Here is a 24,371-nt window from a genome sequence, read left to right on the forward strand (position 1 = left end):
GTTTTCCTCCCTGGCAATCATTCCTCAGTGCTCCAGTGTGGGACTGAGCCTCCCTGCAGCAAAGGTTCCTGACTGCCACAGGGAGGGAAATAAAGGATTTTCCTACAGTTTCTGGTTGTTTGTGTGTGTTGGAGCAGTGGGATATGAGCCAGGCTCGGGCACCTCCCTGCAAGGGCATTCCAGAATTGTTCAGGCTGGAAAACCCCTCAAAGATCTGAGTCCAACCTTGGCACTGCCCAGGCCACCACTGCCTCTGTCCCCAGGTGTGACACATCCACACAGCTTTAAATCCCTTAATTCAGGGATGGGGAATCCCCAATTTCCCTGTCCCCACGTGTCACATCCACACAGTTTTAAATCCCTTAATCCAGCAATGGGGAATCCCCAATTTCCCTGTCCCCACGTGTCACATCCACACAGTTTTAAATCCCTTAATCCAGAAACGGGGACTCCTCAATGTCCCTGTCCCCAGGTGTCACATCCACACAGCTTTAAATCCCTTAATCCAGCAGTGGGGAATCCCCAATTTCCCTGTCCCCAGGTGTCACATCCACACAGCTTTAAATCCCTTATTCCAGCAATGGGGACTCCCCCACTGCCCTTTCCATGCAGAAATTCCTCCTGATGTCCATCCTGCCCCTGCCCTGGACAGTTTGAGGCAGTTTCCCCCTGTCCTGTCCCTGGGAGCAGAATTTATCAACTCCTATAAACAAAAAGTTCAGCTCTGAGCAGCTGTGCAGCCCAGCAGCACCAACACTGCCCACGCAAATAAACCAAACTGCTCCAAAACACCTGGGATTCTTTTTCTTCCCATCTCAATTTCCAGCACAAACAGGATTTTAATACAACATCCGAGCCCACCTGCTCTGCTTGCAGGTTGCTCAGAGCGGTGTTTTTGGAAGGGAAGGATGGGCAAACACCCCCAGCCCGGTTCGAACCAAGCAACCCAAAGTGCCCTGAGGGCGAAACATCCCGGGGTGTGTGGAGGGACAGCGGCACCCGCAGGCCGCGGAGCCCGACCCGTTTCCCGGGAAACGGGGAAGAAAAAGAAAACGCGATAAAATAAATAAACAAACTATAAATAAAATAAACAAAGCGGCGTTTGCTCCCCTCTGGCCGCGTCGCTGTGGCAACGCGGCTGTGCCCGGCACAAAGATGGCGGCGGCGCTGCCATGGCAACGACACCGGGGTGCGGCTGTGCCAGGCACAAAGATGGCGGCGGCGCTGCCATGGAAATGGCACCGGGGTGCGGCTGTGCCCGGCACAAAGATGGCGGCGCTGCCGTCGGCACCCAGGCCTGGATGTGCCCGGCACAAAGATGGCAGTGCCGCCACGGTAACGGCACAGGGGGTGCGGCAGTGCCCGGCACAATGATGGGGGTGCTGCCACGGTAATGGCACCTGGGTGCGGCTGTGCCCGGCACAAAGATGGCGGCGCTGCCGGGGCAACACAGCCAGGTGCGGCTGTGCCCGGCATAAAGATGGCGGTGCTGCCACGGTAACGGCACCCGGGTGCGGCTGTGCCCGGCATAAAGATGGCGGTGCTGCCGTGGCCACGCTCCCGCGTGCCCGGCACAAAGATGGCGGCACCGCCCCGCAGTGACGCCCGGAAGCGCCGTCCCCTTCCAGTGCCCAAGATGGCGGCGGCGGCCCCGCCGGTGAGTGCTGGTCCCGGTGCCGGTGTCGTGGCGGCGATGGCCGAGGCCGAGGCGCTGTTCGAGGCGCACACGGCGGCCGAGCTGCGGGCGGTGGAGCGGCGGCTGCGAGCCGGCATCGAGCAGAAGCGGGAGGAGCTGCGGCAGATGGTGGGCGAGCGCTACCGCGACCTCATCGAGGCGGCCGACACCATCGCCGAGATGCGGCGGAGCGCCGAGCGCCTGCTGGGCGCCGTGAGGGGGCTGCAGCGCGGCGGCACCGCCCGGCCCGGCCCCGCCGGCACGGTGAGGGGCAGCGGGGCGGCCACGGAACCCCTCGGGGCCTCTTTCCCCCTTGGAGCCGTTCTTTTGCCCCCAGTCCATCTCCCTGCCTGGCCCCTTTCCCACCTTCCTCTCATCCTGCATCCCTTCTTCTCTCCACTCACCCCCCATTCTTGCCCCTTTTTTATCCCCCTGTCTATTCCCCCATTCCTTCTTTCCCTCTTGGACCCACTCTTTTCCCCCCCACTCCTGCCTGGGCCCTTTTTCCTGCTTTCACCCTTTCCCACCTTCTTCTCTCCACTCATCCCATATTGTAGCCCCTCTTTATCCCCTTGTCTATCCCCTCATCCCCCCGTGTTCCCTCTCCAGGTTCGCCCACCGGCTCACCAGAGTTTCTATGGGGCAGCGGCTCAGCTGAAGCTGCTGCTGGAGGTTCCCGAGCAGGTTTGGGGGGCGGTGGAGGGGGGCCGGTACCTGCCCGCGGCCCGGCTCCACCTGCTCGGGGCTCACCTGCGCCGCCAGCTGCAGCTCGACACGCCCCGAGCCCGCTCCAGCGCCGTCCTCGCCCGCTTCCCCATCCTGCTGCGGCAGGTGGCGGCTGCCAGCCACCTCAGGTGAGCCGGGAACGGGCACGGCAGGGCTGGGTGAGGAGGGGGTAAAGCCCTGGCAGAGCCTCCTTCTCAGGTTACACAGATGTTCTGGCTGTCCCATCCCTGGAAGTGTCCCAGTGCCCCATCCTGGTGGGATGGTGGATGAGACTTGCCTGGTTTAGGGATTGGGAAGGGCTGGGTGAAGAGGGGGTGAAGCCCTGGCACAGGTTCCACAGGGAAGTTTTGGCTGTCCCATGCCCTGGAAGTGTCCCAGTGCCCTGTCCTGGTGGGATGGTGGATGAGACTCAGAGCAGGCTGGTTTAGGGATTGGGAAGGGCTGGGTGAAGAGGGGGTGAGGCTCTGGCTCAGGTTACCCAGAGAAGTTTTGGCTGTCCCATCCCTGGAAGTGTCCCAGTGCCCTGTCCTGGTGGGATGGTGGATGAGACTTGCCTGGTTTAGGGATTGGGAAGTGCTGAATGCTGAAGTTCCCTCCCAGCCCAAACACTCCCTGTCAGTGGGACTTGCTCAGCCCAGGGAAGGCAGGACAGAAATCAGCTGCAGCAAGGGGGGAGAATAATTCTTCACCTGTGCCAGGAGGCTCTGCCTGAGGCAGCTGCACGTGGATCCCACAGGAGAGCCCAGGGCAGGTGCCAGGCTGGGAGCACAGTGCCCTGGGAAGCTGGCAGGCAGGGACAGAGGGATGTGAGGGAATCTCCCATGGCCAGCAGCACATCCTGGGGGCTCCATCAGGTAACAGGACAGGGATTTAGGGAGCTCCTTTCCAACCTGAACCATTCCATGTAAACCATCTCCCCAGTCCTGTAACACCCAGATTCCAGTGGGAAGAGTCCCACTTTGGCAGGCAGCACACGAGCCCAGCCCTGGTGTGGCCCAGGCAGTGACTCCCAGCTGGTTCCTGTGGCAGATCCACCATCCTGCAGGAGAGCAAGGCCCTGCTGCGCTGCCCCACGGGCTCGGAGCAGGCGGTGGCAGAAGCCCTGTGTGCCATCATGCTGCTGGAGGACAGCTCCCCACGGCAGGCCCTGGCTGACTTCCTGCTGGCCAGGAAAATGGCCATCCAGCAGCTGCTCAACCAGCCCCACCACGGTCAGTGCCACGGGGGAGCCTGCCCTGCAGCAGGGAGGGGACACTCCCAGAAATTGGGAAGGTGGGAGACTCCCAGAAACTGGGAAGATGGTGAATGGGAAGAGGGGAGATTCCCAGAAATTGGGAAGATAGATGGGAGACTCCCAGAAATTGGGAAGATGGGAGACTCCCAGAAATTGGGAAGATGGTGAATGGGAAGATGGGAGACTCCCAGAAATTGGGAAGATGGTGAATGGGAAGAGGGGAGATTCCCATAAATAGGAAGATGAGAGATTCCCATAAATTGAGAAGATGGTGAATGGGAAGAGGGGAGATTCCCAGGAATTGGGAAGATGGTGAATGGGAAGATGGGAGACTCCCAGAAATTGGGAAGATGGTGAATGGGAAGATGGGAGATTCCCAGAAATTGGGAAAGATGGTGAATGGGAAGAGGGGAGATTCCCATAAATAGGAAGATGGGAGATTCCCATAAATTGGGAAGATGGTGAATGGGAAGATGGGAGATTGCCATAAACTGGGAGGATGGTGAATGAGAAGATGGGAGACTCCCATAAATTGGGAAGATGGGAGATTCCCATAAATTGAGAAGATAGTGAATGGGAAGATGGGAGATTCCCATAATTGGGAAGATGGTGAGTGGGAAGATGAGAGATTCCCATAAATCTCATGGTGACAGGGACACTGCAAAACAGCACAAAAGTTACCAGTTCTCAGGGGCTTAGGCTAAGCTGAGCTGTAATGGGGGAGCAGGTGGGGCATGAGGCTGAGTCCTTTGCCCTCCAGCCTTTCCCTGGAAGGGCCCAGGGTGCCACTGACCTGTGCTGAGGGGCTGCCCTGGCTCAGAGTCACCTCTCTGCAGGCGCAGGTATCAAAGCTCAGGTGTGTTCCCTGATGGAGCTGCTCACCACCACGCTGTGCCAGGCCCACGCTCTGTTCTACACCGTGCCCGAGGGGGCGGCCCTGGAGCCAGCCCTGCCCTGTGGGTTGCTCTTCTCCACCCTGGAGAGCAGCACAGGCCAGAACCCCGCAGGTGAGGCCTGCACCTGCCCAGGTGTGCGGGCAGGAGGGTGCCCCGTGCTGGGCGCCCCGCGCTGAGCCCTGGCTGTGCTTGCAGGGAGAGGAGGGGTGCTGGAGGAGGATCTGAAGCTGAGCAGGTGGTTCAAGTACCTGCCCGAGTCCGTGGTGGAATTCCAGCCAGCCCTGCGGACCCTGGCACACCCCATCAGCCAGGAGTACCTCAGGGAGACCCTGCAGCAGTGGATCAACATGTGAGTGGGACAGGGCAATCCCAGCCTGGCTGCCTTCCTCCTCATCCCCTCACCCTCCTCATCCTTCACCCTGATTGAAGCAGCCAGAGGCAGCACAGCACATCCAGCTGCCTGTGCCAGGCCTCACACCCCTCACAGGGGTGAAACTTTGCCTCCAGGTGCAGTGAAGACATCAGGACAGGGGTCAGGACGCTGCTGGTGTACGTGAAGAGCATGAAGGGGCTGGCAGGGATCCGTGATGCTGTGTGGGAGCTGCTGTCCAGCGAGTCCAGCAGCCACAACTGGGAGGCCGTGTGCCGGCGCCTGCTGGGCAGGCCTGTGTCCTTTTGGGAGGAGCTGCTGCAGCAGCTCTTCCTGGACAGGCTGCAGGTGGGTGCTGTGCCCTGGGGAGCACCCCCAGGTGTTGTCTCACCCAGCTCACAGTGCACTGAGGGTGGGTTTTAGTGGCACATTGAAATCGGTTTTTTCTCCTGGTTCCGTTGCAGACTCTGACCAAAGAAGGCTTCGACTCCATCTCAGACAGCTCCAAGCAGCTGCTGGCTGCAGCCTTGCAGGAGCTGGAAGTGAAAGGTGGCAGCGGTGCCCTGAGCAAGCAGATGCAGCTGGAGCACAACGTGGCCCTGTTCCTGTGGTCGGAGAGCCCCGGGGACCTGCCTGGGGACGCGGCGTGGGTCAGCGTGGGGCAGCGCGGGCCCTTCGCCAGGAGCGGGCTGGCCATGAGGGCACAGGCGCTCACTCCGTGCGTGCAGAGCTTCTGCTCCACGCTGGACTCCAAGCTGAAGGCCAGGCTGGAGGATGTCCTGTCCTACCTCCCTGGGGACGACTCTGTCCCCAAGGAGCCACCGCGCTCCGCCTTCGACCGCTTCGCCGACGCCGGCACCGTGCAGGAGCTGCTCCGTGACCGCTGCATCGCCTGCGTCCAGCACCTGCTGGGCTGCGTCCAGGAGCAGCTCCAGAGTGCCCAGAGCCAGCTGGACCCCCCTGGGGATGCCAGGCTCAACGCTGTGCTCTTCATGGCCAGGCTGTGCCAGGCCCTGCCCGAGCTGTGCCCTCACCTGCAGCGCTGCGTGCTGGGCCGGGCGGGCGGCGCCGAGCCCAAGGAGCCGCGCTCTGCCAAGAAACTGGGCAAGGGCAAGGCCCAGGAAGTGTCCCCAGAGCTGGCCAAGTGGCAGGGGGTGAAGGCAGAGCTCCTGCAGCAGAGCCTGGTGGCTTATCAGCTCTGGAGCTCGGCTGTCAGCAAAGTAAGGAGCAGTTTCCCTCCTCAGAGGTGGATTTTGGGGAGGGTTTGGTCACTGGGGCTGCCCAGAGCTCCCTGTGCTGCTGCCCGGTCACAGGGGTGGCTCCAGGGCCTTGGTGTCCATGAGGGTCACTTGGGGAGGTGCAGGGGTGCAGCAGGTCATGGGCAGGGTGGGCTGGCTGCTCTTGGCCCTGTTAGAAGTGCCCTGTGATCAGGGTTTTTTCATTGTTGTGCTCCAGGGTCTGGTTCAGTGCTTCACCCACACGTTGCTGCTCGACACAGCTGGCTCTGTGCTGGCCACGGCCACCAACTGGGATGAGATTGAAATCCAGGAGGAGACCGAGTCTGGGAGCAGTGTGACCTCCAAGATCCGGCTGCCTGTGCAGGTACGGGGAGCAGCCTGTGGGAGGAGCCCAGCACTGGCTCCAGAACCCCTGGCTGAGCTGCTGGAGAGGGTGTTTGGGGTCACCAGCAGGGGACAAAAACTCTGTGGTGCTCTTTGAGACACTCACCTCATGAGGACAGAGGTCAGAGGAAGGAAATGGGTCATTGTTGCTGTTTATCTCTGTGAGGAAGGTTGGCCCAGATCCTGTAAAACTGAGCCAGAGGAGGACTTAGGCCTGGTTTAAACACAGAGGTCCCAGGAGAGAGGTTCCATGGGAGTTGGATGCATTGAAGGACAGGTCTGCAGCAGTGGGACTGTGGAATCCTGAGGGAACTGAGGCGTGTGGCTTCCCAAGGGTGTGGTGGTGGCACAGGAAGGACCTCACAGGGACAGAGCAGGTGACAGGGGGAGGAGGGCCAGGCCTGGAGTGAGTTCTGTGTTTGCACAGCACGGGAGGGGCTGGACAGGGAAATGCAGTGAGCCTTATCCAGTGAATTCTGTTATGTGAGGGGAAAAGCAGCTGGGTGAGAATGCAGGAGGCCCAGGAGGTGAGGGAGGAACAGCCCCAGGGCGTGGGTGGGCAGAGCAGGGTCTGTGCTGACACAAGATTAACAGGGAATGCTTTTCTCACTGCACCCAGTGTCTGCTAAAATCTTCTGGGGGCTTTGGGAGCTGCTGTAACCCAAAATCTGAGGTGTCAGTAGCTCAGACCCCGTGAGATGGCCAAGCCAAGCTGTGGGGCAGAGCTTTGTGGCTGCTATGGAAGTGGGGCACTCCCAGCAGCCAGCTGAAGGGATGTGGAGGGGAATGGAGTTTACAGAGCAGCTGCAAATAAACTCTGTTCTGCTGCCCAGCCCTCGTGGCACGTGCAGTGCCTGCTGTTCAGCCTGTGCCAGGAGGTGAACAGGGTTGGTGGGCACACCCTGCCCAAGGTGACCCTGCAGGAGCTGCTCAGGAGCTGCATGGCAGAGGTGCTGGCTGCCTATGGGAAGCTGGTGGAGCAGAAGCAGGAGAAGGTACCTGGGTGTGGGATGGGAGGGAGAAGGTGGCTGGGAATGGAGGGACACATCCAGCTCCTGGAACAGAAAAGCAGCATTACAATGCCTGTCCTGACAGCTGGAAAGGGAACACCCTTATACTCACCCTGCCTCCCCCTCAGCTGAGGCAGACACCAGATTTCACATTCTGGTTGTGCCTTGGTGTTGTGAATGTTGGCCCTTGGGCAGCCTGCCCTGTGCCAGGGAGGAGCCCCATTCCTGCCTGTCCTGTTTGCAGAGGCCAGACAGCTTCCCCCTGACCCAGAGCAGAGCCCTGCAGTTACTCTATGACCTGAGGTACCTCAGCATCATCCTGACAGCCAAGAGTGAGGACACAAAACCCAGCAGGATCAAGCAGGACTCCGGGTATGGCACATTCTGGGGCTCACATCCTCCAGCAGGGCTTTGGGGGGCCCTGAACCAGTGCAAGCTCCAAGCTCTGGCACTGCACAAACACGGAGCTCATCCTCAAACCAGAGGAGGGCTGGGGGTCTGGGGCTGGTTCCCCTCCTTGTGTCCATAGGATACCCTCAGAGGGTGCCCCTGGACAGAGCAGTTGAGCTTCCAGCCAAGAGTTAAAGCCCTTGGGGGGTACCATGGGCAGCAGTTCCTGCTGCTGGGGTTGTGTAAGAGCTGGAAAGCCTTGGGGCAGCTGCTCTTGTGCTGAGTAATTCCTGTTCTGCTCAGTCACCCCAGACAGGAAATCCCTGGCTGCTTCAGAGCTGGCATCACCAGGATGTCACCCCTGACAGGAGCTCTCTGCTCTGCCTGCAGGATTGAGAAGGTCATCGACTTCCTGGAGGGACACATTGACCCCTTTGACCTGGATGTCTTCACCCCACACCTGAACAGCAACCTGAACCGCCTGGTGCAGAGAACCTCGGTAGGGAGCAGGGCTGGAGCAGCAGGGACCCTCACAAGGCCCTCAGCAGGGCAGCTGGGCTGCTCTTGAATGCTCAGTGCCTCCAGATAAGCACTGGCACTGCCTGGAAAGGGGAAGAGTGCTCAGTGCCAGCTGAAGATAAGAGGAGCTGGCTGAGCCGGCTGCACGGCCCCGCTCTGGGGCTGCCTGAGCTTTATCTAACAGGATTCACTGGAGCCTGTGCAACACTAATTGGGTTAAGTAGTGCTGAAACAGGTCTGGGACTCAGCTGTGGGAATGATTAAACACCAGAGTTAAGAGGAGGGAGAGAGAGGCACTTCCTGTTCACACTCAGTGCTGATGGTGTGCCAGTGGCTTTACCACATTCTGTGGGGTCAGCTCTGCAGGAACCCCAGATCCAAACAGCTCCTGGTGCCTTTCACCTTCTCTTCCCCAAATCCTGGTCCTCTTCCCCAAATCCTGGTCCTCTTCCCCAAATCCTGGTGCCTTCCAGCTCCTCTTCCCCAAATCCCGATGCCTTTAAGCTTCTCTTCTCCAAATTCTGGTGCCTTTCACCTTCTCTTCCCCAAATCCTGATGCCTTTCAGCTTCTCTTCCCCAAATCCTGGTGCCTTCCAGCTCCTCTTCCCCAAATCCTGGTGCCTTCCAGCTCCTCTTCCCCAAATCCTGGTGCTTTCCAGATCCTCTTCCCCAAATCCTGGTGCTTCCCAGCTTCTCCTTCCCAAATCCAAGTCTCTCCTGTGCCTTGCAGGTTCTCTTTGGGCTGCTGACTGGGACAGAGAACCAGTACACGAGCAGGGGCGGCGCTCTGAGCTCGCAGGAGCTGCACAACATCCTGCCCTTAGCATCCAGCCAGATCAGGTGAGGCACCCAGCTCTTCCAGGCATCCTCCTGCCTCTGGGAAGCTGCTGTGGCATTGCTGCTTCCCACCTTTCTTTCTTCCATCTCTTTAAGGTTTGGACTCCTGCCACTGAGCATGTCGAGCTCACGGAAGAGCAAGTCCACTGCCAGGAGCACAGAAAGAGTCCAGGTTGGTGTTTGAACTGAGCTGTAAAAACAGGAATATTTTCCCACTATTCATTGTCCCCCTGACACTGGAGTTTATGGGCAAAGAAGAAAGTAGCCAAACATGATTTCACCTGATTTTTATTTTCAGTAAAAGGAATCATTACGGCAGCACAGCAGGGGATGGGGTGGATTCCTGCAGGAGCCTCCAAAACCCCACCCACCCTTTGCCCCTGTGGTTTTGGGGCCACTGCTCTGTGGCAGGCAAAAACCACTGCAGAGGCAGTGAGGGCTGACATGGATGAGGGCAATGCATCAAAGCTCATGAAAGAGGGCTGCAGGAAAGGCTGCAGGACAGCAGCTAATGCTTGAACTCCTTTGCAGTGGGATGCTGCCCTGTAACCCCGAGGAGGCCTGGCCAGGTACCCCAGCTGTGTGAGGAGTGTCCTGCTGCTGCTCCCCTGGTGCTCAGCTGTAGCAGCCAATCTTTCTGTTGCTCCATTTCCCCCAGTTTAAAACATCTGCTTAGATGGAGCTCTGTGTGCTGGGTGAGAGCCAAGGAACACCTCACTGCTGTGGGAAGCAGCAATTAATGTTTCCTTTACTTATTACCAGCCCAATCTATCCCTGGTGGTCTTGGCAACTGGGACAAGTTGTTGAGTTGGCAAGAGCCAAGACCAAGAGGTCAAGGCCTGGTTTTCCCAGTGTCATTTGAGATGATGTTCGATTTGCAACTCTGCTTCTCCAGTTCTTGGAGCCCTTAAGGACCAGACCCAGCAGAAGGGGTGTTTAAAAGCCCAAAACTTCCCAGCAAAGGCATTCCTTACCTCTCACAGCTCAGCTGGATTAGAGCATAGAAGTGTGCAGTGATGTCTGGCTCGTTGTGTCACTCCCCTCAGCTCTGTGCTGTGCTCAGCACACCCGTGTCCTGTGCTAGCCACACTTGCCAGGATCCCTGACAGATGCTTGCTCCTCCTTCAATGCTAAAACTCTTCTGGAGAGGTTAAAATCTGAAGTTCTCCAAGAACAGCTCTTGCAAGAGCACCAGCTGTGCTTCTACCACGCTGTGATCCCTTGCTCAGAGGGTTTTGCTGAGTGTTCTTGGGGTTTACGAGCATTGAGTGCCTGTTGCTCCCAGCAGTGGGGTGTGTGTCTGTCACTCCCCCAGCAGTGACACCGCTCTGGCTGTGTGCCCTGTGCTGCTGAGGGCACAGAGGGAGCCCCGGGGGTGCTGTGGGAGTCAGAGTCACTTTTGTGTTCCCACAGGGCCAGGCTGCAGCTGCTGTGCTGCCCAGGGAGGACGAGGCTCGGCCGGGCGCGCTCTTCCGGCAGCTCCTCACCGACGACGAGGACGCGGCGGCCCCGTCCCTCTTCAAGCTGGGCTGGCTCTCGGGCATGACCAAGTGAGGCAGCAACCAATAAACTGCTCTGGCTGTTTGTCTTCACTGAGCTCTGTCTGTCTGTCTGTCCCCTCGGTGACACCTCCCATCCTCAGAGCAGGGCGTGGCACGGGAAGCAGGCACAGCTTGGATTGTCCTTGGCCCCTGGCTGCTGCAACAGAGATGGAGCTGCTCTTTCACCTCCTATCCTCACATTGTTAAAGTCAAATTAAAGGGAAAAAAAAAAAAAGCCAAAACAACCTAGACACTAACAGAAAACAAACCATTTCACAGCTGGGAAGGGGTGCTGGAGCAGGGTAAGATGCCTGTGTCCTCCAGGCACCACCACCCTGCTCTGAGAGGCCCCTGCAGCACCTGCCCGACCTGTCCTGCTCTAATTTCACATTTCCCTTGCAGTCCTGCAGCAGTGAAGCTCATGAGAGAAGCCTCATCACCCTGAAGGGGGTAGGAGCTCACAGGCCAAAGCACCTGCACTCACTGCTCCTATTCTCACTAACTCTAAATGCTCAAAAAATTATGTTGCCAAATCATTTTGTAACTAGTTTATTGAAATTAAAAAAAGACTTATAAAACTGAAGAGGAACGCTTAAGAGAACTTTACAGAAAGCAACAACTTGCTAACAAACAGATTAGGCAGTCGATTGGAATTGGACAGTTTGCAATCCTATAACACACATGTGGACTCCTCAGTCTCCTCTTGCCACGTACTTTAGAACCACCCCAAAAAGAATCCTATAAAAATTGCTCCAAAGCCCCTTTTGCATTGCAATAGTGCAGCAAACCACAAGTAAACAATCTCCTGTTAACCTGTTATTTCAAATATAGACTGAAAAGGCAACAGGCAATTTTGTGCAATTCCATTTTAACAAACTTTGAAGTTGAAATATCAAATCTACACAGTGCTGTCCCTTCACAGAAGGCAGGGAGCTGCTGGGTCATCATGTAGGGAGGCGTCCCCGGCTCTGTAGGCTGTGGAAGTGGGCTTCCTTCAGGATCTGGTTGATGTGGAAGTAAGGACCTTGGCTTAGTGCAGACTGCTCGTGGAAGGGCTGGGAGGAGACAGGGCTGGATCCTGCAATCCTGGGGTTGAGGCTGGACTCGGCTCTGTCGGGGCTGTTGATGCTGCTGCTGCTACAGCTGCTGCTGCTGCTGCTGCCACTGTCACTGCTGGAGGACTGGGACACACAGAGGGTGAACAGCAACATCAGACACTTCTTCCTCACCCCACAGAAGCAAAGCTTTAGGATAAATCCCTCCCCCTTCCACATTTCCAGCCCCATAGACTGATGAAATCCCCCTTGGCACAAAGAGGTTGTTGTTGGCCACGCCAGTGTCCCAGAGCTGAAGGGACAAGCCTTCACCCAGGGTTCAGTGACATCCAGGGTGCTGGGTTTCAATCCGCCCCAGTTAAACCCCTCAGCTCTGCCCCCAAGCCCACGTTGGCACTAGTGAAGTTTGCTGGGATGATCCAAGAATTGGAAAATAAAGAACATTCCCAGGGAGCTGCAGTGTCAGTGCAGGCAGGGCAGGGCTGGCACTTCTGCTCTAGCACAGGTTTGAGGGGAGCACCATGCAAAGCACTTTCCTACAAGGCAGTCCTAAAGTGACATCTGAAGCATCCAAAGCAAGAGGCTGTGAGAAACAGATGCACACCAGACCCACTGTAAGTTCTTTGAACACCCTACCATCAAGTACTGCTCTCCCAGTGAAGCACCCCATGGCAGTGTTAACTGGAACTGTTCCATAGCAATTCCACACCAATTTACTTGACATGACAGTGAAAGGGCATCAGGCACTGAGGAATTGCTCATGCAGGGAAAAGAGCTCAGCATTTGACTGGGATAAGAGGCCAGGGCTCATTTGCCAGCATTTAGGACAACCACATTTCATGGGAATGGCTGGAAGAGCATTTGCCATCATCATAAGGGATTCAAAGACATAAAACACCATTTTAAGGGCTGCTAAGGAAAGGTTCCATTAGTTCCAGTTTTAGTTTGTCTGATCTGCTGGTCACGACCTGCAAATATTTGGGTGAGTCAATCAGCAAGTGGCTACTCTGCCACCCCATAAATGATTCATAAAAGCAGACAGAGCAAGTGACAGCAGCTAAAAAAACAATCAATATTTTTGTAAGGATTAAGCCACAGAAGTCACAGCTTTGTGGCCACATCAGAAGAGGACAAATTTCATTAAATCCTCAGGGATTTACCAGTCAGCACCACTTCCAGAAGGGCTTCACCTGGAGTAAATCAGGAATGGTGCAGGCTGCACCCAGCAGTGTGTGTGTGTGTAAATCACACACCCAGCAGAGTGTGTATGTAAATCACACACCCAGCAGTGTGTGTGTGTGTAAACCACACACCCAGCAGTGTGTGTGTGTGTGTCTGTGTGTGTGTGTGTGTGTAATTCACACACCCAGCAGTGTCTGTGTGTGTGTGTGTGTGTGTGTGTGTGTGTGTGTGTGTGTGTGTGTGTCTGTGTAAATCATACCCCCAGCAGTGTGTGAGTGCCCAGGGAGGCACTGTGGATGTTTGGGTTGAACACATCCCTCCCTCCCTCCCCCCTGATCCACCATCGATCCTGACCATCCAACCCTGACAAATTCCTTTGTTTTGCTAAGCACCAAAACCGCTTCAGCTCTGTGGGAGCACAGCAAGCCAAGCCAAGGGCCCCGGGCTGCGAGGGGACAAAAACACCCAGCGGGGTCATTGCCCAGGGAGCACAGCTGGAGCCACGGGGGCAAGCAGCTCCTCTGCCTCCATCTGGAGAGGGAGCGAGCCCGGCAGCACAGGGAGGAGCTGGGGTGGTGCTGGGCAGCGCAGCTGCTGCGGCAGAGCAGCACAAAGAGTCACACGCGATGCTGAGGGGGCCCAGCAGCCTCGGAGACAAACCCACCGCACTGGACACTTTGTTTCCTTTTAGTCTGCGCTCCTTAGTGAGCTTCGTTACAGCCACCTTCTGCAAATCAAGGTAAAAATCCAAATGAGAACCTGGCCTGGCTCCCTGCTCGCGTTTCACATCTCAACAAACGTTTTCCAGCTGTTAGTAGTGAGTGTTGTGTGCATCTCAAAGCTGGCAGCGTGTCCTGGGACGTGCTTCTGACACCTCAGCCTGGTGACAGATGGCCTTTGTCAGACCCTCTTTATTTCCAGTTCTCCAAGGCAAAGGTTCACTGGCACTGGCACCCCCTCATCACTGCCCACCTCACATGGAACACCTACCATGTCCCCAGGCTGTGGTGCACATTCTGTAAGGCATTTGGACTACAATCAGACAAGAAAAGAATCCTTAAAGCCAGCAAGTCAGCAAGACAGGCATCAACAAAGCTTTACAGGGCCAAAGGAAAGCAGCCCAGTGATATTTATGAATAGTTTAGCTATCAAAAGGGCATCTTCAAGGTTTACTGGGCTCATTTACCCTTAACATCACACTTCAAGTTTTAAAACAAACAAATGTCCTGTTAAATGTGCAGATCTGGGACAATCCCTCAGGACAGGAACTGGAGAAAGAGCCACTCAAGCCCTGCTGCTCTCAATGCCTTCCAAGAGGAGTTTAACAGAGCCACGACCTGGTTTTAGTCAGAACTGAAGAGCAGCCCTTCCCTGGATAGTGGGGGACAAGAACTTGGATTTGATCTGTGCCAAGAACCCAGCAGTGTTTCAATCCTGCCCAGAACAGAGAGGAGCTGTGAGAAATTCAGGTTTGCAGAAGTTGTTCAGGAAGGAAAGGGTCAGCCAGAACACTCAGACTCGCTTCCTTCCCTGGGAAAACCAGAGCAAAGGGTTTGCACTGCTGATTCCCCAGGCTGCAGAGCTCAGCTGGGAACCCCAGCACTGCCCTTGGAGGATCCATTGCAACCTCAGCATTGCCCTTGGAGGATCCACTGCAACCTCAGCACTGCCCTTGCAGGATCCATTGCAACCTCAGCATTTCCCTTGGAGGATCCACTGCAACCTCAGCACTGCCCTTGCAGGATCCACTGCAACCCCAGCATTGCCCTTGGAGGATCCACTGCAACCCCAGCACTGCCCCTGGAGGATCCACTGCAACCCCAGCACTGCCCTTGGAGGATCCACTGCAACCCCAGCACTGCCTTTGGAGGATCCACTGCAACCTCAGCATTGCCCTTGGAGGATCCACTGCAACCTCAGCATTGCCCTTGCAGGATCCACTGCAACCTCAGCACTGCCCTTGCAGGATCCACTGCAACCTCAGCACTGCCCTTGCAGGATCCACTGCAACCCCAGCACTGCCTTTGAGGATCCATTGCAACCCCAGCACTGCCCTTGCAGGATCCACTGCAACCCCAGCATTGCCCTTGGAGGATCCACTGCAACCTCAGCATTGCCCTTGGAGGATCCATTGCAACCCCAGCACTGCCCTTGGAGGATCCACTGCAACCTCAGCACTGCCCTTGGAGGATCCACTGCAACCTCAGCACTGCCCTTGGAGGATCCACTGCAACCTCAGCACTGCCCTTGGAGGATCCACTGCAAACTCTCCTGGCTTGATCTGGGGACAAGCAAAGGATTTCTGAGCAAATACAGGGCAAACACCACAGCTGAGCTCCTGGAAAAGGGAGGACAGGCTGAACAGGAAGGGAAATTCTGTGGCAAAGGCTCTGCCTTGCTAATGTTTAACCCTGGCTGGAGCTGCAGCCCTGTGGCTGTGCCTGGCCATGGACTGAGCCCAGGACAGAGGTTTCTGTCACCCTCAGGGTGGCTGTCACCTGTGAGTGGCTGCTCCAGGAGCACCAGGAGTGGCACATCCTTACAGCAAGTGCCCAAAAAGCAGCAGCCCAAAAAGCTCCATTCATCAGGAGAAAACATTGGGAATTCTGTTCTGTGCTGCTGGAGATTAAAGAGAATCTGTTTCCATCCTGTCAAAGCTGGAAGTGCTGCCTGTCCTGGGTGAGTGGACAATCCAGAGGGAGAAAACAGCAAATCCTTTGGAATTGGATGTGATTTGGGTGAGCAAAGTCAGGGACTGAGGGGTAACATCACAGAACTGCCCCTAAAGAAAAACCTCCCTGCACCTCATTCTCCACAGCAAAACATGCAAGACAAAACCAATGGGAAGAGATCCTGGCAAAAAACATGGCTTGATTGCCAGCAGGTTTAAACCACTGCCTGACTGCCAGCAGGTTTAAACCACTGCCTGACTGCCATCCTGAGGCTGTGTTCTCAAAGAGGCCTCTGCAAGAGGGAACAGTCAAGTTTGAACCAAAACAGCCCAGGGGAATCAGGACTTTGGGTAATGTCTCACAAAAAGCAGGTTTGCAATGCCCTGCAATGAAAAGCAGCTCTCCTGTGCTCTTGGAAGTCACAGATTGCTCCCACTCCCCCTTTCCAGGCAATATCCCAAATCCAGGGGGGAGTTTTAACCAGCCAGAGGTGTCTTTGCACACAGCAAAGGGTCAGGGAAATAAATGCAAGTGCTGAAAACTGGCTGAGACTTTCCAAGCAGCACCAAGTGCACAACGAGCACAAGGATTCCTCCCTTTGGCACAGGAAGTCCTTAACCAAATGTTGGAATAATACAGATTTCATCTCCTGGCTTGACATTCTGGGCATGCTCAGTTGAGGGATCTGACAAGAAAACAAGCCAAAAAAACAAAAAGCAAAAAAAAAGCTCCATTCATCAGGAGAAAACATTGGGAATTCTGTTCTGTGCTGTTTGAGAAGCTGTGCTCACATTCCTCAGCAGTGATGTGAGATTCCACATCACATCACACCAGGGTTTAATGTGTTAAAACCAGACTTTGCCAGGCAAGTGCATGCAAGAAGCAGAGTCTGTGTGAGGCTGAGCTGTGACCTTGCCTGTGCTGTTCCCTGCAGGAACCAGGCCAGGGCTGCTGTCACCCCTCGTGTGTGGCCCCTGCCAGCCCAGTGGCTCTGCCCCAGCACCAGGTGTGCACACTCCAAGCAAAGGTGCTGCTTCTGCCACTCACCATGGGGGGGTTTTCCTGATCTCCTTCATTTCATTAGTCCTACTGCAATCCCTTGTTCCACACTAAATCCGTGCTCCTCCTGCCACAAAGCTGCTTTAGCTTTAACTACCCTACACACACGGAGGGCTCTGACCTGTGGGACAATGAGTCAGGGTCAGCTGGCACAAACCAGGCTGCTGAACCCAGCAAAGCCCAAAATGCAAAGTTTCCCTCCTGAAAACACAGCAGCTTTCACCCCAGGGGATTCCTTTGGGATGGCCAGCAGCTCTTAGGGCATTTCCAGCATTCCTGGCACATCATCTACTTGTCCAGGTTAACAGAGAGTTTCCCTCACAACAGGAATGTAGAAATATCCATTTCCAGATTGTAAAAGAGCTCCAAGTTACACAGCAAATGAATGTTTTCTGCAAAGTACAATTAACAGTTGAATAATTGAGCTGATTCCCTCACAACAGGAATGTAGAAATATCCACCTGAAACCATTTCCAGATTGTAAAAGAGCTCCAAGTTACACAGCAACTAAATGTTTTCTGCAAAGTACAATTAACAGTTGAATAATTGAGTTAATTCTGTAATAATTCAGACTGTAATTGCTCATTCCAATCCACCTTCAAAGCGAGGAGGTTCTAAAAAACTGAGGATATTTCCAAAACATTCAAAGAAATTAATTTCATTAACTTCAGAGAGGGAGCCTGCACTCTGCACCCTTTTTCCATGAATGTTTTACAACACAAGGACGTGGCTCACAGTGAATTTTCAGGTGATTCACCCAGGTGACATCTCAGAAAATCTGGCAGCAGTTGGGAAATCAGCAATTTTTTATTTTTTTTAAAAGAAAAACAATCTCAAATTGCACTGAGAGAACACCTGGCTGGTGAGGGGTAAGACAACAAGAGAGTTTATCCCACACCCAGGAAAAAAAAAAAAAAAAGAGGAAAATATGAGAAAAAACCCAATGAGTTTTGAGATTGTCTTGCTTACACTGAGCAGCTCTATCAGAGCATTTTTTGCACATCAGATAAGGCCTGCCTGGAATGTGTTTTGTCTTTCTCCCACCAATAATCACCTCTCTGTGAGGCAAGGCAGAGCTGATGGTCAGGCAGGGTGAGCACAGGGACACATCCACCCCCAGCATCCCCTCAGCTCTGGGCACAGCTCAGCCCAAACCAAACCCAACAACCTGGAAATTCTTTCCCCTGGGTGCTGCAAGGCAGGATTTGAAATTTCTCCCCAGAAATATTCAGGCCAGGCATAACCAGGCTCATCGGAAGTGCTGATTTCCAAACTGATTTCAATCTCTGATGTCACCAATTCAAACCTCAGCACCTCAAACACAAAGCTACGAAACAAAACTGAAAATAAAAGCACAGATATTCCAGCTGCTGCTGGGGGGGCTCTCACCTCAGTGTCCCACGAGTCCTGCAGGACAGAGTTCCTGGTGCTACGTTTGCTCTGGGGAACGTGACCATCCTCTTCATTGCCATTCCTCCTCCTCTTCCTGCAGGGGAGCAGAAATCATCAGCTCACGGATCCAAAAAGGGCAGGGACACCTGATAAATGAATGCAGGGTGTCCCCAGCCCCCTGAGGTGCTCTGGGCTCTCCCATTCCCCAGAGAAAAGGATCCTGCTCCTCACAAGATGTTTCCCATCAGTTGAAGGGACTGGATTAAAACCATCCCTCGAAATAAACTCATTTAACAACTGCCAGCCCTGCAGATGTAAAAATAATCCCTGGGCTCAGAGTGACACCTGACAGGCTGGGGACAGCCCTGGGACGAGTGGCACTGGCCACATCTCCAATTATTCACCTGCTCTCACCACCCCACAAGGACTCCTTAGCCTCTCCCCTCTGACGGTGTTTGGAGTCACATTCCAAAACAACCCCATTTCCCAGGTGGAAATGAGGTTTTGTCAGGAAACATCTTGTGGAAAACAAACTCTTCCCTGTCTCTGATGTATCTGCCACCCTCTCATGGCACCTTGCACTGTCTGGCACGGTGGGTGCAGGTTTTAACCCAATTTTTATCCAGATCTTTGCAGGCATCGAGGCAGAGCAGAGTTTGGAGGAGGACAGTGGGGTGGGGGCAGTGCTGATATTCCCAGATTCCAGGAGATAAGGGGAACACCTCAACCACCTGGACTGGACAGGAGCTGGGACAGCCTGGGGCAGTGGGAGGTGGCACTGGATGGGACTGAAGGTCACTCCCAGCCCACGATTGGTGATTCTGTGCCACCAACACAGCAGCTGCTCCCCAGCAGCCTCCCAGAATTCCCACACAAACATCAAACGGCTCCTCCCCACCCTACAAACACGACGAGTCAGCCAGGATCCAAAAAAACACGGGATGGAGCCGTTTTGGTGTGCCTAAAATTAACCCGTGCTCGGATGAGTCAAAACACACTCGAGGGAGGTATTTATAGGTATTTATAAGCGGCTCCTTTCTGTGCAGCAGGCTCTGGCCCACGCCTACAGCCCGGAGCTGCCTCCCTGCTCCCCATCCCTGGGATGGCAGGCACTGAACGCTGTCCGTCTGTCTGGGAACACTCTGGGGAAGGGATTCTCCTCCGGAGCCTCGGGCTCCTTCCTTTGCCCAACCTCTGCAGTGACCTCGGCAGCTCGGACGGGGCTTGGGGCACCCTGGGTGTCCGTGCCCGTGGTAGGGGGGGCACGGGACGGGCTTTGGGGTCCCTTCCACGCCATTCCCCGACTCCACGCTCCCCCACAACAACCTCCCAGCTCCCACCCCCTCCACGATCCCTCAGCTTCTCCCCCACATCCCCAGCAGGGGTGGCACAGGATGGGCTTTAGGGTTTTCCACCCCATTCCCCGACTCCACGATCCCCCTCATCTCCCACCCGCTCCAGGATCCCTCAGCTTCCTCCCCACATCCCGTGGTAGGGGTGGCACAGGACGGGCTTTGGGGTCCCTTCTACCCCATTCCCGGCCTCCACGATCCCTCAGCTTCCTCCCTCGCATCCCGTGGTATCCCCAAGGCTTTGGGGTCCCTTCCACCCCATTCCCGACTCCACAATCCCCCTCAGCTCCCACCCGCTCCACGATCCCTCAGCTCCCTCCCCCGCATCCCCTCACCCTCCGGAGCGCCCCCCGCCTCCCCGAGCCCCCACCGAACCCTCCCAGCGCTCGGGGCCCGCACTCCGCTTCCCCTCAGCGCGGCCCCTCCTTGCCCCCCTCAGGCCTCGCCGCCCTCACCCACCTCTGTCTCGCTCCCCGCTCGCTCGGCAGCGGCTGCCGGCAGCTCATGGCGGGCGGGAGCGCGGCGGGGCGGGCGGAGGGGCCGCGCGGAGCGGGGGAGGCCGCGGCGAGGAGCGGAGGCCGCGCTGAGGGGCGGCAGCGCGGCCCTGCCCGGCCCCGACCGCCGCTTCCGCCGCTTCCGCCGCCTCGCCCCCGTGACGTCACGGCGTGCGCCGGGGCGGGGGGCCGGGACTTTGTGACGTCACAGCGCGCCGCGAGGGCGGACATTGTGACGTCACCCGGGCGGTTCCGGTACCGGTGATGGCGGCGGGGACGGAGCTGTGCCCGCACTGCGGGCGGCCCTTCAAGCGGCTCCGCGCGCACCTCCCGCACTGCAAGGCCGCGCCGGCAGCACCGGCAGCGAGCCCCGGGCCGGGCCCCGGCAGCGCCGCGCGGCCCGTCCCGAGCAGCGCCCGAGGCTCAGGGGCCCGCCCGAGCCCCGCCAGCGCACCGGGATCGGCGCCGGGATCCAACCCCCAGCCCTCCGCCGCCACCGGCAGCGCCCCGGAGCCGAGCCCAGCGCCGCTTCCCCGGCCGGCCCCCGGTACCGGCACTGCCGCCTCCGGTAGCGGCCCCGGCGCGGTGCAGGACGTGGCCCGGAGCCTGGACCTGCACCCCGAGGAGGTGGAGGATGTGCCCCAGAGGCTGCGGGAGGGGGTGAAGGTGGTGATAGAGAAGCACCGAGCCAGGGTGGTCCGGGAGAAGGAGCCGCGGAGCCGCGGGGAACGGACGGAGCCCGGCCCCGCTCTCCGCAAATCTGCCCCAAAATCCCGGAGCAAGGAGCCGCCGAGCCAGGGAGCCGCGGGGAGCGGGACTGCGAGCTCCAAGGGAGGAAAAAGCAGCTTAAAGGCGACAAAGACACTTCGAGAGCCCGCGGAGAGCAGCAACAGCCCCGGTGACCTCGTCCAGAAGAAGGGAAGAGACAAATCCCGGGCAGGAGAGGAGCGGGTGCCGATGGAAGCTGGGGTGGGATCTGAACCCCCCGTGTGTGCTCTGCACCCCCGGAGCCTCCAGCTGGCACCGGCGGAGCCCATCGGAGTTCACGGCCGGGGGACAGCCAGGAACGAGCTCAGCCTGCCGGGGCTGCGGGGGGAGGCAGAGCCCGAGGCCACCGTGAGCACAGCCCCGGGGCTGGCACTGCAAACCCAGCCCGTCCCGAGCCCGGGCACAGCCCCGGGGCTGGCACTGCCCCTCACACCCCAAACTCAACCTGTCCTGAGCCCGGGCACAGCCCCGGGGCTGGCTCTACCCCAAACCCAGCCCAGCCCGGGGCTGGCTCTGCCCCACACGCCCCAAACCCAGCCCAGCCCGGGGCTGGCTCTGCCCCTCACGCCCCAAACCCAGCCCAGCCCGGGGCTGGCTCTGCCCCACACGCCCCAAACCCAGCCCAGCCCGGGGCTGGCTCTGCCCCACACGCCCCAAACCCAGCCCCTCTGCTCAGCCAGGGGCTTGGAGTGGTTTCCAGAATTGTATCCCGAGTCGGGAGGGCTGAGGATTTTTCCAGGGAAGCGTTTCCACGAGGATGTGAGGATCACGGTGGAGACACCCAGGGGTGGCTTGGCACAGGGGCAGCAAGGTAACCAAAATCTCCCTGCTGGGATGTGCTGGAATGGCAGAGGGAATGGGAGAGGAGGGGCAGGGAGTGGGAAAGGAGGGGTAGGGAACAGGAGAGGAGGGGCAGGGAATGCTGGGCTTGCCCAGGGAAGGATCCAGGAGAATCCAAGGAGCTTTAACTGGGCCTCCTCCAGCCTGCAAAGCCAATGGGTGATGTGTTCATGGAGTCTTGGATGGACAGAGCCCAATCTCTGTGGGAGAGGTGATTCCCTCTCCTTTTCCCAGCCCAGATTGCACCTCCCATCCCATCCCATCCCAGCTGCCCTGGCAGCACAGAGCCCTCATGGCTGTGTCACCCTGCAGGTCCCCTGTCCGAGAGGCCCCTGATGGAGGTGAGGCTGGGCGAGCTGCACACCTGGGCCAGCACCTGCAGCTTCTCTGCCCAGGGGCTGCTGGGAGCAGTGCAGAGAGGTGAGAATTCCTGGCTTCTGGGGCTGATCCATCCCACTTCCCTGACTGACTCTGCTGGGCCAAGGAGCCAGCCTGGATCTTTACAAAGCACAAATCATGGAGTGGTGGAAGGGTCTGGGAGGGACCATAGAGATGATCCAGAGCCATTCCCTGCCTTCCACTGTCCCAGGTGGCTCCAAACCCAGCCTGGCCTTGGGCACTGCCAGGGATCCAGGGGCAGCCACAGCTGCTCTGGGCACCTGTGCCAGGGCCTCACCCCCCTCACAAAAGGAACAATTCCTTCCCATCCATCATCCCATCAATCCCTGCCCTCTGGCAGTGGGAATCAACAAACACCCCCAACATCTTGGCTCTGTAAAGTTGCAGGGAAGCAGTGAATTCCCAAGAGCAGCCCATGATTTATCCCTCTCCTTTCTCTCCCAACAGCCTGGGGCAGTTATTGTGCCAAGTACATCCACGTGAAGCAGGGGGGACCTGCTGGAATCTCCATGCTCCTGGCTGGGTACTGCCTGCTCAGCTATGGCTGGAACTATCAGCACTTCAGTAAGGCTTCCTATCTCAGGAATTCTTCCTTTTGCAACACTTGGAAAGTCTGTTTAGCATCCCTGCTAATTAAAGCTCTGGAATAATTGAAATAATTATTTAAACACTCCCCATTTAATACCAGAGCTCAGAGAGCAGCATTCTCTAGGTGGGCAGAGGAATGAATTTGCTTAATAAAAGTGCTGATAGCAGTTGCTGACTCACAGCTTCTCCCTGGAGAGCACCAGGATTGTCAGGAGCACTTGGAAAAGCCCACACGGGGCAGAGGGAGGAGAAGCTCCAGCAGGAGCTGCATTTCCTGACAGATGACAAGGGGTTTGCTGGTGTTTGGGTGGCTCCCCCTGGCAGCACAGAAACAGAGAAGCTGCACTTGGGCTGGAGTCCTCAAACAGATCCCTGAGCTGACCCTGGAATTCTTTCCTCCCTGTTCTTCCAGAGCGGCACCGCTGGCGAAAATACCACTGAAGGAGCTGGAGCAGCAGGCAGGGAACAGCCCCAGCTCCTGGAGAGGCAGCAGAGCAGCCAGGAGCAGGATCCCAGCAGGAATTCCCAGCAGCAGGGGCCTGGCTGGGGCTGGAGCAGAGGAGGAGCTGCTTTGCAGGTCGGCTTGTGTGGCACAGAGGTGACAGGGACAGCCTGTGCTCACCCCTCCGTGCTCAAGCAGCTTTAGTAGGGAAATGAGAAAGCTGTGGAGGCACCTGAGAGATCTATGGGGGCAGGAGGGCTCCTGGAGGCTGCAGAGTCCCAGATCCCTTGCTTGGCACAGGGGACAGCACCTTGTCCTGAGCTGTCATTAGAGATTATTTGACAATTCTGCTGTAGCTGAGTGCACTCCAACCCCAAGAACCGTTCCCTTTAAATTCAGAGCTGTGCCTGGCCCAGCCCAGTTTGTACTCACCCAGTTTGTGCTGGTGGGACTGGCCAGGACCTGTGTGAAGGCACTGGAGCAGCAGCTCAGACCACAACACCCCAATTCTGGGGAAGAAAACTCCATGGGGTGAGCTGTTGTGCCCAAAGGGCAAACCAGGGCAGTCAGGAGTGCTAGTTGGAGCCTGCCATTCCCAGACATGTCTGGGAAAGGGTTGCTCATGTTCCAGGCATGAAGAGCAAAAAAAAAAAGAGCCAAGAATTAAAAGTCTGAGCTCTTTATTCTGCAGAGTGCAGTGACAGAGGTGCTGCACCAAAAACTCTCTCACCAGCAATAAAAACCTGTGTGGATTTTCCTTTCCTGCTTGGGTTGTGGTCTCAAACGTGGTGCTTTGTGCCCCCTTCCCAAGGGATGAGCACATCCCCACACCTCCCTGTGCTCAGGATCCTGGCCCCAGCCAGTCCTGCACCCCTTCACTCCTTGGCAATGCTGCTGCTGCCCTGCCTGCCCTCAGCCAGCTGTGCCAGGCCCTGATTTCCATTGCATGCAGTGATTTCTGTGCCAGCTGTGAGCTGGTGCTGGGCAAACCCTGCTGGCTGTCCTTGCCCAGCAGCTGCCCTGGTGCCGTGTCCATGGTGTGTGTCCTTCTCCTCCTCTCCTGAGCTCTGTGGAGCACTGGAGTCACTTCCCCAGCAGCATTCCCAGCTGAGTCCTCCTGCTCTGGCTGGCACAGGGAGTGGCTGATCCTCTCTGGGGGCACAGGGAAGGGGTTTGTGCTGCATCAGCCCCTGCCACGTTCCCACACAGTCATTTTCAAAGGAATGGGATCATGGAAACAACACCCCAAGAGTTCCAACTACACCAAACCTCTGAGCCACAGGGATTTGTTGTTCCCAGGGTTCTTAC

General features: G+C 56.9%; 3 protein-coding genes across 7 annotated transcripts; 2 read left to right on the top strand and 1 right to left on the bottom strand.

Moving 5' to 3' along the window:
* Positions 1 to 1,511: 1,511 nt before the first annotated feature.
* COG1 (component of oligomeric golgi complex 1) lies at positions 1,512 to 10,875 on the top strand. 4 transcript variants are annotated; one of them, XR_008535249.2, is made up of 15 exons: positions 1,512 to 1,939; positions 2,285 to 2,529; positions 3,431 to 3,612; positions 4,472 to 4,642; positions 4,727 to 4,880; positions 5,039 to 5,249; positions 5,366 to 6,121; positions 6,357 to 6,503; positions 7,357 to 7,518; positions 7,778 to 7,905; positions 8,314 to 8,422; positions 9,173 to 9,282; positions 9,376 to 9,451; positions 9,578 to 9,848; positions 10,693 to 10,875. XR_008535249.2 is itself a non-coding variant. In XM_054645345.2 (15 exons), the coding sequence occupies exons 1-14, from the start codon at positions 1,535 to 1,537 to the stop codon at positions 9,826 to 9,828; spliced, it is 2,874 nt and encodes a 957-aa protein (XP_054501320.2). In that variant the 5' UTR covers positions 1,512 to 1,534; the 3' UTR covers positions 9,829 to 9,848; positions 10,693 to 10,875. The 4 variants fall into 4 exon arrangements, 3 of the variants coding, with proteins under 3 accessions (XP_054501320.2, XP_054501321.2, XP_054501318.2); XM_054645345.2 differs by having other exon boundaries at positions 9,811 to 9,848; XM_054645346.2 differs by having other exon boundaries at positions 9,578 to 10,875.
* A 478-nt stretch (positions 10,876 to 11,353) lies between these two features.
* VCF1 (VCP nuclear cofactor family member 1) lies at positions 11,354 to 20,272 on the bottom strand. Of its 2 annotated transcripts, XM_054645350.2 has the most exons (4): positions 19,992 to 20,272; positions 18,178 to 18,274; positions 13,722 to 13,784; positions 11,354 to 12,001 (listed from the first exon to the last, which is right to left on the bottom strand). In XM_054645350.2, exons 1-4 carry the CDS (start codon positions 20,255 to 20,257, stop codon positions 11,765 to 11,767), a joined length of 663 nt encoding a protein of 220 aa, XP_054501325.2. In that variant the 5' UTR covers positions 20,258 to 20,272; the 3' UTR covers positions 11,354 to 11,764. The 2 variants fall into 2 exon arrangements, with proteins under 2 accessions (XP_054501325.2, XP_054501326.2); XM_054645351.2 differs by lacking the exon at positions 13,722 to 13,784.
* Positions 20,236 to 23,820, top strand: MTNAP1 (mitochondrial nucleoid associated protein 1). Its single transcript, XM_054645347.2, has 4 exons — positions 20,236 to 21,605; positions 21,947 to 22,054; positions 22,481 to 22,597; positions 23,034 to 23,820. Exons 1-4 carry the CDS (start codon positions 20,291 to 20,293, stop codon positions 23,060 to 23,062), a joined length of 1,569 nt encoding a protein of 522 aa, XP_054501322.2. The 5' UTR covers positions 20,236 to 20,290; the 3' UTR covers positions 23,063 to 23,820.
* Positions 23,821 to 24,371: the final 551 nt, after the last annotated feature.

The sequence above is a fragment of the Agelaius phoeniceus genome, chromosome 19 (genome assembly GCF_051311805.1).
Source record: "Agelaius phoeniceus isolate bAgePho1 chromosome 19, bAgePho1.hap1, whole genome shotgun sequence".
NCBI classification, from domain to species: domain Eukaryota; kingdom Metazoa; phylum Chordata; class Aves; order Passeriformes; family Icteridae; genus Agelaius; species Agelaius phoeniceus.

Coding starts and splice junctions, on each gene's coding strand:
- COG1 (XM_054645343.2), top strand. CDS start 1,535: ATGGCGGTGCTGCCGTGGCCACGCTCCCGCGTGCCCGGCACAAAGATG. Junction 4,643..4,726: donor CACAGGCCAGAACCCCGCAG/GTGAGGCCTGCA, acceptor CTGTGCTTGCAG/GGAGAGGAGGGGTGCTGGAG. Junction 7,519..7,777: donor TGGAGCAGAAGCAGGAGAAG/GTACCTGGGTGT, acceptor TCCTGTTTGCAG/AGGCCAGACAGCTTCCCCCT.
- MTNAP1 (XM_054645347.2), top strand. CDS start 20,291: ATGGCGGCGGGGACGGAGCTGTGCCCGCACTGCGGGCGGCCCTTCAAG. Junction 21,606..21,946: donor CTTGGCACAGGGGCAGCAAG/GTAACCAAAATC, acceptor GTCACCCTGCAG/GTCCCCTGTCCGAGAGGCCC. Junction 22,055..22,480: donor GCTGGGAGCAGTGCAGAGAG/GTGAGAATTCCT, acceptor CTCTCCCAACAG/CCTGGGGCAGTTATTGTGCC.
- VCF1 (XM_054645350.2), bottom strand. CDS start 20,257: ATGTCCGCCCTCGCGGCGCGCTGTGACGTCACAAAGTCCCGGCCCCCC. Junction 18,275..19,991: donor GAGCGGGGAGCGAGACAGAG/GTGGGTGAGGGC, acceptor GCTCCCCTGCAG/GAAGAGGAGGAGGAATGGCA. Junction 12,002..13,721: donor GAAACAAAGTGTCCAGTGCG/GTGGGTTTGTCT, acceptor TGTGTGTCCCAG/TCCTCCAGCAGTGACAGTGG.